General features: G+C 39.4%; 3 protein-coding genes across 3 annotated transcripts in view; all 3 read right to left on the reverse strand.

Moving 5' to 3' along the window:
- LOC146490100 (uncharacterized) overlaps window positions 1–11,925 on the reverse strand; it is a 176,316-nt gene that overhangs the window by 91,886 nt on the left and 72,505 nt on the right. The window lies entirely within an intron of this gene.
- LOC146490102 (uncharacterized) overlaps window positions 1–11,925 on the reverse strand; it is a 179,016-nt gene that overhangs the window by 67,463 nt on the left and 99,628 nt on the right. The window lies entirely within an intron of this gene.
- Window positions 6,390–11,925, reverse strand: part of LOC146490106 (uncharacterized) — a 24,019-nt gene continuing 18,483 nt past the window's right edge. Inside the window, exons 2-3 of the mRNA XM_085104163.1 lie at window positions 9,231–10,222; window positions 6,390–7,593 (exon numbers count right to left, since the gene is read on the reverse strand). Coding sequence (XP_084960289.1) covers window positions 6,890–7,593; window positions 9,231–10,170 — 1,644 coding nt within the window. The 5' untranslated portion in view covers window positions 10,171–10,222 and the 3' untranslated portion in view covers window positions 6,390–6,889. The remainder of the gene's footprint in view (window positions 7,594–9,230; window positions 10,223–11,925) is intronic.

Consider the following 11,925-nt stretch of genomic DNA (forward strand, 5'->3'; position numbering starts at 1 on the left):
GCCCGCGCACGTTTAAGGCCAGCGGTGGCCCCACGTCCACGAGCTCTGGGCTAATCGGAAACCGGAAGCAAGGATCCTGCTTCCGGTTTAAAGGGGAATACTGCTAACCGAGAGGAAGACAGCCTCTGGTAAAGAGCATCAAAGGCCAAGAAAACGAGTGAAAATGGCGACAACCTCCATCCCTCCCGTTTGCCAGTGATTGTCGTTCATGTGAGACTTCCTTGAAAACAAATCAACCAAAACAAAGGCTGCGTAAAATCTGGGTTTGTCGGCAATTTGCCTCTCTCAACCACGACAAATTTATTTTGCACATTTTCAGGTCGTTTTAGAAAACCAAACATTTTCCATAGGCAGGGGTAAAAAAACATATATAAGCTATGGCGATTAAAAACCATTTGTTGTATACTATACACATTTGGAATTAAATTAAGCTTGTTTTCGCTTGTAAAATGTAGTTTTTAAAACTTAAAAATGGGGTTGAATATACGCAGTCCACGCAGTATGAGATAGCCAAGTTTTTTCATGACACCACGGTAAAGTTAATAGCGAAAGGAAAATAGGGCCTGGTCGGAGGTTATATAAGCTTCAACCTAATTAACTAAACAGGGTAAAGATTTTCAAACAACATTCGATAAACTTCAGCAAGATATCGTTCCCAACCTGATTGCCGTCGACGACAAATACCAACAAATGTTTACAAACGTAAGCTTAATTTTTTCCGTCGTGAAATTTACAAACGATAGGTTTCACAAGATCAGCTTTTGCTTACCCAGATACCATGATCTCAGAATAAATACAATAAAATGGCAGAAGTACATTTTAAAATAACAAGACACAACTCTGTAAACGTTCAACTGAAATAACCAGCAACTTGAAAATCTAAGCTTATCAGAAAGATCGGCAATTTTTTTTCAATTCACACACTCAGTGTAAGCTTAAGAAACTCACCCTGAAAAAAGATATTTTACCTGCACTCGATGTGGTTTATCAGTCCTATAAGCTGCAAACTTACAAAGCTCACAAATGAACTGTTGTGTAAAGAGTGACAACGATCGCTATTCCAAGCGTTAATATTTTTGTCTTTTTGTCCGTCCGCTTTCTGAACCACTTTTTGTGCCACACATTCTTGAATACAGTCCGCTTTTAATGCAGTGGTAACAAAGGCCGTTGGTTTTCCTTGTTCAAGTTCAATTATGTTTCTGCTGGGCTGCTGAAAGAATATCTGTTTCTGTTCAACAAAGTAATCTTCAATAAATTCTGCTCCAGTCAGATCAACTCGCCGACTCCGCGGTGCGAATGGATTACAAGTTTGCTTCTTCCAGTTCCTTCAACAGCACGAGAAAGGCTGTTAAACTCTTATTCGCTTTAGACAATGTTAAGAACGATTTTAACCGGCCAGCATTGACTATGAACCACATTTCATAGTCGATAATTAGAGGAGTTTTTCCGAAAATTGTCAGGTTCTTCGCTAACCTCGACCGTCGCAAGTGTCATACTGTCATTCAACTTTGTCAAACGCTGCAACATATCGCAAAGGTTTTCGCGCCTTTTCCGTTTAGTCATGTGATTTGACTTGTTATCTTTTTCGTTTTTACTTACTGCAAAAACAAAGCGTAGGAAAATTTAGTTGCATTTCGATTCTATGGCGGTTTTTGCTTCGATATCTTTGACAGTCTCTATTTCATTTTTTGTTTGAAACCTCCGAAGACATTTTCGGTAAAATGTATTAGCCAATCAGATTTCGATTGGCTGGATTTTGACATTGATTAGCCCAGAGGTTTTGCTTCCTTGGTGCTGGCCAAAAGGATCGCAGCCTCTGGGAACGAGATTGTGGCAAAGATGAAAAGCATGCAAAAGGTCTTGGTGAATGACTTTTTTGCTCGGAAAGAAAGGAAAAAGAGTCCACAAACGAGAAACTAAGTTATTTAGGATAAAAAATTAACTTTATTATCCATGCGAAATTGAGGGATCACTTTATCGACCGCCGTATTTGCGTACCACAACCCTAGCGAGCTTAATAGCATCACTAACAGAATCTGTAAAGCGCGCGTAAACTGTGTTCGGCCACCTTAACCGACACCCGACGCAAAAGGCCAATTTTTACCGTCAATGGTAAAAAAAAACAAAAAAAAAAAAAAAAAAACAGCTATTATTAGCCGTCAAACGGTTTTAAGGTCTTTCAAGTATCACTGTTTCAGCTATTAATCTCGGCCAGACTTCTAGGTTTCTCTCAAATAATCGTTTTAACCTGTCTCTATGTTCCGAAATATACTCACTTTATGGTTCGGCTTTTCCACATAATTTGTACATGTGTCCAAACTGACATCACATCTAACTTCCGTTTGGAAGTACTTCTGGTTTCAAAATATTAATGATTTACTACATTAATAACGTGTTTCTTACCAAACATTAATCTCCAGGAAACATTTTATAATAACTGCAGAAATTCTCACGCGCTCGCGCGTTGGGTAATTTTTATTGTCAAAGAAGCGGACAGACACATAAATATATAAATTATGCGATGTTGACGCAAAGAACGAGAACGGGGAAAACAACCAAACGTCAATCTGTCACCGATGGAAAGTCTCCCCTTTTTCCATTAATCAATAAGAGAGCGAGACAAGTCTTTGATTTTCAGATTTTTGTTCCTTTTGGCTTTTTGTACCTTACTTTTTTATCCGCTGTAAGTTCAGCTAGGATTTCGGGAAATCAAAAGCAAGTCGGCAATTGGAAAAAATTATATACAGTTGAACCTCTCCACAACGGCCACCTTGGGGACAGAAGAAAGTGGCCGTTGTGGAGAGGTGGTCGTTATGGGGAGGTAGGGGTGTCATATGACACCTTTTTTTCGGGAAGTACAACATGTTTATTATGCCAAGTTCATGCTTACTGTAGCCTATAATGGCAATCCAATCTTAAATAATAGATATATAGATAAAATACACAATAAAACGGAAATAATATTTTGAATCAAAATGTTAACAAGACGAAACGAACAAGGTTCGCAACATTCGCCATATTATTGTAGACAATTTATGCTTACTGCAGCATTTAAATGGAACACAATCAAAATACGTATATCGTTTAAATGGATACAGAAACGTAATGTTCCGAAGATAAATGTCGATTACTGCAACAGTTTATAAAAAAGGTTTTTTTTTTACAAAAAAGAACTGTACTGGCCGTTGTCGAGAGGTTGGCAGTTGGGGACGCACTTTATTGGTCGTTGCCGTTGTAGAGAGGTGGCCGTTGTAGAGAGGTTTAAACAAGAGCTAATATATGGACTGTCCGCCGGGACAAAAAAATGTGGCCGTTGTAGAGAGGTGGCCGTTGTGAAGAGGTGGCCGTTAGTGGAGGTTCGACTGTAGTAACATTCGTTGAAAGTTTAACTGCTAAAATATTCAAAGAAATTAACGAGTTGTACTGTAGCAGTTCATTTGTAACTTTCCCTGGCAATACAGAGGTCAATATTGTATACACTCTGTCCTCGCAAAACTGTGAGCTGGAAAGTTAGGTACAGTTGAACCCGGTTAATTTGGATATCAAAAGGACATGCCAAGGTGTCCGTATTATCCGAGTGTCCATATTAAGTGGGCTTCTAAGATTTAGCGGATACGTATAAAAAATTCAAAGTATACAATTTAAAAGCAACAGAACGATAGTCTCGCACTAAGACTAATTTTCTCTGACGCCACTGACAGAGTATTCGTTTAAAATACTGACTGTATATTACTTTCGCATACTTCTAAAAATGCTCTGTACTGACATTTTCCGTACGTTTTTCAGCCGTCACGTGTAAACGTGATTGCTTCTGGAGCTTTTTAAACTAAGAACTCCACATCCAGCGACTTCATTTCTTCATTTAATGCTTTGATCTTTCTAACCGCCGACCGGTTAGCTCAGTTGATTGACGATCGGACTACCGTGCGGAACAGTCGTGGGTTCAAACCCCGGCCGGATCTTTAAATAAGGCAGGGTCTTTAAATAACTGAGGAGAAAGTGCTGCCTTTGTAATGACATCTGCAAATGGTTGGACTTTCTAGTCTTCTCAGATAAGGACGATAAACCGTAGGTCTCGTCTCACAGCACTTCAATGCTCATAACCCTGTGGAAGTTAAAGAACCCTGACACTAATCGCAAAGAGTAGGGCATGGAGTTCCCGGTGTGCTGGTCTGGCCTTTGTGCTGTTTCATGATTTCATGGGTTGGGTGGGTAGGATGAGGTCGCTAATGGACAAATACTGATGCAAACCGCATTTGAATATATATGAATAGAAAATGTGGTATATAAATGCATTACCATTACCATTACCATCTTGTCATTACATATCGTTGACAGAGAAACATATTTAGGGACAGAAATGACTTCATCTGGTCATCTCAAGACAACCAGAAACCCAGCACACAGAATAAGTATTAGGAAATTGCGACTAGGGGTTAATTTTTTTTTTTTTTTTGGCGTAAACAAACTGGGAAATACGAAAATAAAGGGGCATCACAGAACATGCTTAATCTTCAAAAGAAAGCGCAGACAGGACGAACGGCATTTTTAATGTATTGCCAAGAGTATGATAACCTTTGACATGAACTCGATTTTCTCATTTCCAAAAATTATCCTTTTATCGCCAACTTAAGTGATGAAGACGAAATTAGGTATCTACTTACCCTAGACTTTTAAATTAGGAGGCAAATATACCCATTTAATGTTCCAAAAGAGAAAAAAAGATCCTCGAATCAACATGTAATTAGTGAATTATTTTACAGTTTTTACATCAATTAATCTATGTTGTAATCATGTTGTCTTACTTAATTCGTTATCCTACACCAATGACCTAGACCTAACTTGACCAATACCTCATTTAGTTTGGATTAGACTTTTTTTTTACTAGAGGCAACCGGCTGAGAAAGAAATTGACAGCTTTAAACAACATCATTTCTTTGGCAGTCTTCTATAGCTACATTAATGTTGTAAACCGTTCAAGGATGTCTTAACAAGACTCAAGGCCTTCACACAATCTCTTTGGTCCTCGGGGAGACCAGCGGTAGTACCGCATAACAACGTCTGCTTATTTAGGCTATACAAATTTCCGACGTAACAGAATAACGTAAGCATGACCCACTTGTTCGCTTATGGCGCACTGTCGAATTTCGGTCAGGTTGCATACTTGAGTCCATTGCTGTTTACAGTGTCCCGACTCGCCTGCATGTCCAGTTTTATTAAAATACTACTTGTCGTTTGAACCTTATTATAATACCTGGGACAATAAAATCCGCCACGTGCATCATGTCAGGCACGTGACTGTCCCTGTGAATGGGAACATCCACCAAAGGACTGCATCACGATCTTTTGCATGCCCTTAAGATTGAGTTTATGGAGGCATGACAGCGGTTCCTTTGGCGTATTTATAAGAATGCCTTTAACGCAAACTTTGTCAGGAGATTATCTACGGTACCAAAGTACATGCCATTGTTCAATTTATACCACTGTTGATTTTTAAATACATCATTTTCTTTTCCTATCTTTTGTCTTGTAGTGGTACGCACCGCCGAATACCTGCGTATTGTTTGCTTCTGGTTAAACTTGCCAACTTTCAAATTTGGGAGGTAAAGTATTTCAGGGATGCAGATGTCCCTTTGAGGACCAGGGTCAGGATTCATGAACGTTCCCTCAAAAGTAAGGATGTATCCTGAACATTGCTTCTTAACGAAAGACTATTATTCAGAAACAAAATTTAGGATTCATCTTAATTTAGGAGGGCTTCATGAATGTGTCCTTAGGTCCTTGTTGCCGAAAGCACTTTCATATAAGTGGGATTTTTCTGCAGTCGTTTCATGGTTTCACTTTCCTTAAGACAGTTTATGGAGGATAAGGAACACAACGACAGCGTGAGAAAATGGTTCGGAATGCAGGGACCGACTGCAGAACTCGTACTTATCCTAGAGTGCCTTATGCAACTGGACCCTGGCTTCAAACAAAATGCTGTTCTTTATCCTCCGATTGAGTTCAGGTGGGAAAAAAGTTCCCTCTGAGCACGGCTTTTCCCCTTTAACACGCAGAGCGGAAGTGATCGTTTCATCGTCAGGCTATAATATTTATTCCAGTGGATAGACCAGGACGCATAACAATTGCTGACCACTGCAACTCATTAATTAAATACAAACACCAAAACATGCCAAAAAACCGATTTTCATTGAATGAAAAACGAGGTTTGCTCAGTGGCAAAGAGCCCTCGCTGTTTTTTTTTTTTTTTTTTTTTTTTTTTGTCCTTCTTTTGCCATTCTTGCCTGCCTCCGTTCCATTCATTTAAAATAACGTAGGAACAGGTTTCTCACAGTGACTGTAACAGCCTAAACAATGAACACTTGAATAAAAATAAATATATAAAAAGGTTGTAAGGCGAAAAAGTAACGCCATGGGTTTAATAACACAACAAGGAGACATTTTAAGGATACATAAATCAAGATCAGAGGACTGTTCGTCGAAAGGTGAAGGATAATAGGATACAATATGTCCTTCAAAAAATGCTTTTCTATTGAAATTATGTGTAAAATGTCTTGTATTTGATATAAACTATATCTAGACTACCGTATCATTTTTATAAAACCGCTATTGCTACAAATTCTTCTATCGTGTCTTCTTAATTTTCTTCACCACCATCTTCATCATTTTCTTCAAAATGTTCGTATTCCGTCGCTCGTCTTCTTCTCCTTTTGAGGTTACGTCTGCGCCTGTCTTGTCTTCTCGTCCATCTTGTACATCCTTTTCTGCTGCTGCTGGTCCGGCTGCTACTATTGCTGTTCTTCCTCCTCGATCCGTTAATTTTTTTGCACTGGTCTCTTGGTCGTAATCATCGTAGTTGTAATCATCATCATCATCATCATCATCATCATCATTCATCATCGTCACAATCTTCTTCATCATCAAATTCTTCTTCTTCTTCGCCATCGTCGTCATCATCATCATTATCATCAGTATAATCTTCGTCATTATCAAATTCTTCTCCTCCTCCTCCTTCTCCTTCTTCTTCCCCTTCTCCATCTTCTTCTTCTTCTTCTTCTTCTTCTTCTTCTTCTTCTTCTTCTTCTTCTTCTTCTTCTTCTTCTTCTTCTTCTTCTTCTTCTTCTTCTTCTTCTTCTTCTTCTTCTAAGAAAATAAGCGCACTGATAATGTCAGCTATTTCATTAACTTCATCATAATCTTCTTCATCATCGTAATCATCATCAACGCCATAATCCTCTGTCGTTGCTATTGCTGTTACTTCTTCTGTCTCGTCTTCTTCTTCTTCTTCTTCTTCTTCTTCTTCTTCTTCTTCTTCTTCTTCTTCTTCTTCTTCTTCTTCTTCCTCTTCTTCTTCTTCTTCTTCTTCTTCTTCTTCTTCTTCTTCTTCTTCTTCTTCTTCTTCTTCTTCTTCTTCTTCTTCTTCTTCTTCTTCTTCTAAGAAAGTAAGCGCATTGATAAAGTCAGCTATTTCATTAACTTCATCATAATCTTCATCATTGTAATCATCATCAACGCCATCATGTGCTGTTGCTGCTATTGCTGCCACTTCTTTTGTCTCGTTGCCTTCTTCGTCTTCGTCTTCCCTTTGGTTCCCTGGTAAGGTATTGCGTAAAGAAAGGCATCAGTACTGATCATACAAAATCACTTTACTTAATTATGTAAGTTTTAGGATAAATTATCCTCTGCAAACGTCGTTCTGGAACAATGTTCTTCTATTAACACGCATAAGAGAACTCATTTCTGAATACTTTCTGTAAAACCCTGTAAGAGCTCAATCTCACAATAATTTCGTACGATTCAACACTACATCAAACTGTTACTCCTCCTACACCTTTTCAATTTTTTCTCTCCGACTACCTCCTGTTAATTAACTGAGCAATTGGCTTTCTTAGGAAGCCTCCTTTTATAGCGCGCCTTCGTGTTTAAGCAGCCGTCGCTATGGCGAAAACATGGTCTTTCTTTGGTTACCGTGACAGTATCGGTATCATTGATACTGGGTTTCTCTGAGAAATATGGGTTGTTTCGATACTTTCGATACTGCAATACTGCAATATTGCGTAATGCACACTCAAGAAAGGCAGCGGCAGACTGCGGAGAAGAAACGCGCTGGTCTGACGAATCGCCAGCCACCATCTTCATCCAACAGCCCCTTCACCAGCACCACCTGTAGCAGAGTCTGCCAGTCCCGCATCGGTCTGCACAGCCGCAGCAGACGATGCTCTAACCTCCGGGGCGGATCCATGATCTCCCGAGATCCACGGATGCCGATGAGAATGCGTATTGCCTTCAGTTATGGTATCACAAAACAAATTATAAACGCTGACGTCATAATATCAATATTTGTTCCGTTTCTTCGGGATAATTCAATTTCCAAACGTTTGTATGCAGATATTAATTTTTTTTTCCAACTACAACAGTCGATGGTGTTAAAATTTGTCCCACTAGTATAGGAGACTTATTCTCAGGTGACAGGAAAATGACTGCTGGTCAGTTTGGATCGCAGGTTTACATCTCAAAGATCAGGCGATGACCACTTTGGATAGTTGGCTCATTTGCTTCGGTGCGTAAACAGTATATTTTTTTGCCGTGCTTAACCACTCACACCGGTTATACCGACAATGACTACCATACCGGATAAAATTAGAACATCGCATCGTTAATAAACATGTCAATCTGGCTTATAACCCTTTGGTAAGCCTTAAATAGAACATGACACCCTTTTATTATAATTAATGCATTCCACAGTACGTTAATTGGAATCCACCGCATTTTATTTCTGAAATCAAGACAATGACGTCTCCGGCGTTAATGCGTTCCCCTGCAAATTAATGAGATTTCCCCGCTATAAAGAAGAGTAAAACATCTCTCCTATACGACTCTTTTCACAGTTAAAATGGACAAAGTTTACCGATTTCTAAAATAGGCACTGATTTTCCATCATCAAGTGGACCTTTTTTTGCCACTCTGCAGTTTTCTCTCGCGCGTGCATTTGCTTGAGTTGTTTAACGAGTAAAGTGCGAGTCTTAAATTTAATCGAGGCATAGTCATTTTGGGATAAATTTGCTTTTAGCAAGGCCTTTTACTTTATTCCCATTTCTTATCCTAGGAAAAAGATATTGGATCTCAAATAAACTACTAGAGAAACTTTCCTTACATGTGCGACTTTAATTTCTATGGTCTAACCATAATGATTTATTTGAAAAGCCAATCAGAGTCAAGTTATCACGTACCTGTGCTGTTTAATCTCATGATCATTTGCTTCAACTCAAGGATGTCGTTCTTGCTTGCAGTTTCACTTTCCATTTTCTGTTTTATATCTTCAATATCTGAAGTTACACCAATAAGAATCTTAGCGTGCGCCGGAACTTCCTTCCCGTCAACTCCGCCTTGCTCCATTTTTAACTCGTCTATCTTTTGCTTCAACGCAGCGATGTCTTCTTTGTTAGCGGTCTCACCTACTTTCCGCTTTATGGCAGTTGAAAGTTGTCTTAAATCCTCGATATCGGAGCTTACTCCTTCGAGAAACTTGATGTATGCCGTAGTCTCGTCTTTAATACCTTGCTCCAATTTACGAACTTCGTTAGTAGGAAAGGACGACTCGTTCAAACACCTGATAGCATCAATCAGATCTGTGGTGACTTCAAGGGCTTTGAAAGCATCTTTAGCGTGTTTCATAAACTTGTCAAATGTGAGTTTGTCTATCTTAGAATTGTTCCGGTGACAGAGACAATTTCTCAGAAGGCGTAGCTGATCAATCCCAAGTGCGATAGTTTCATTGATGTTTCTTCCCGGACTGACCACGAATGTATGGAAACTTCCATGAGGTACACCACGAGGCTTCACGTACAAATCACTGAGTGTTCTGTGGTAGCCTTTGCTGTCTGGTAAGGCGAAAGACTGTGCATAGATGGTGGCTTGAAACAACGCAGTGCAATCCCATTCATTGTAAGACTGGTGTATGGGAACTTTGCTTTTACCACCTTCTGTAACCGCGAACATTCTTCTCACTGCTGCGGAATCATCCCAGAGCTGGAAACCAGGACGATGTCCAAAGTTAATGTCCCACATGGTTTTGAAAGTCTGTCTTAAGGCTTTTGGAAATTCATTCACTACGATGGATGTAAACTTCAAATAATTCAGATCCTCGTCCTGGTACGGTTGCAAAGCCATTGCTCTTCATCTGACACTAATGTCCAGATTCGCAGCCAAGATTTTGGATTACCTGAAAAACAAACTGCCCTGTTAAAGCTACGTGAGAAGTCCACGCTATAGGGCATGGTTCAGTATCATTTTAATGTAAGTTATGGTTTACCTCATCTGGCCGTATTAATTGTAAAGCCATATAGCTCTTGCGGCCTTGCGCCAGTGTATAATTAGACTCCAAGCAGTCCCTTTCTGGATAGTCGCGAGGTCGCGCGAAATAGCCGAGCTGAGAGCGCACCCTCTCGACTAACCAGAAAGGCACTGCTTGCAGTCTAGTGCATAATATTAACGGGAACTGAAACGTGAAACCGATTCTTTCTTAACGCCAGAAAAGTTAGAAGGACTTCCCTAGTCTGTAAAATCCATAACAGTTTTCAGAATTTGAGAAAAAAAATGCTATAAAATCTACATTCATTTTAAGACCAAAATAGCTGAAAAACAATACCCTTTAGACCGTACATAACTATATATAATTCAGAATTGAACAGTTCAAACATGAATTGCATATATTTCTCTTCCAACGTAGTAGTATAGCTTATGTAATGGACAACTCTCCGAGGGGGGGGGGGGGGGGGGGGTGGATACGCTTAAGGTTAGGGGAGGAGGGGGAGGATTCAGGAAAGCAATGTGATGAAACAACGAAATCATGTTCTCTGCCAACGATTTTAGAAAAATACTATACAAGCAGCTAGATTGAAATACTATACAATGCGTTGTAAGTAATGCGATCCAAGAAGTTGTTTCGTAATCATATAAGTTCATACTCCAAAAGGCTTTTCTTCAACACAACGATAGAATAACCGTGGTAAGGAGAACACCTAGTGGTGTATGGTGGGTTTTTACATAGCCGCAATTTACGTCGTAAAAACCTTATGCAGCTTGTTTGCTGCTAAAGGCAAAGTAAACCTTAAAGCACCCGAGACAGCAGCTCCTTTGAGACAGCAGCTCCTTTTTGTTGACATACGAGAGTTTCATTATTAGAGTCACGTGAGGTTTTTGTGAGATGGAGATTTGCAACAATGGGAGCCATGGAGAATGATTTGGATTAAGAGTGGAAGGACATTCTCTTCCGGAAACGTCCATGAACTTTTACGGATCCCCAGTTGCCGGTACATGTGCAAGTGAAGACAAGGTGAAATCCGCGATGAAGCTACTAGAACAAATACTGTCCACTTTAATCGAGTGGTGAGTTTCGCGTCATCTAATTATTATTTCATACTAATAAACAAAATCACCCCCATAAAAATCGATTCATTAGTTACATGAAAAAGCTTTTCCATATTTGTTTTTTTAATTTCGCCTACAAGTTGTCCAGATTGAGTAGTTCAAATCCCTAAAGTTTCGTCATAAAGTGTCTGACTAGATTTCGAGATAATCGACGATGTTTAAAATGAGAAACTATTCGCTACCGTTGCTATGGTTAGAGCTGTTGCTGAGAAACCGATGAGAAATTTAACTTTGATCATATGTTGAAATGATGTTGTAGTATGAAGGAGATCGAAGTTTATCTTGTATGCAAGATTGTATTTTCAAAACTTCCACCCTAAGTCCAGAAAAACTGCTCCGAGCCTCCTAAAGTATGGCAAAAACAAAACGAACATGGTTGAAGTGAACACAAATTCAAGCGCTTTCGCTCGCCACTACTAACAACAAACAAAAAATGAAAGGTAAGAAGGACGGAGTACGCTAGCATGTTTTTAATAAAAAAAAAATTGCATCGCC

The sequence above is a fragment of the Pavona decussata genome, unplaced genomic scaffold (assembly GCF_977016875.1).
Source record: "Pavona decussata unplaced genomic scaffold, jaPavDecu1.1 SCAFFOLD_1, whole genome shotgun sequence".
NCBI lineage: Eukaryota > Metazoa > Cnidaria > Anthozoa > Scleractinia > Agariciidae > Pavona > Pavona decussata.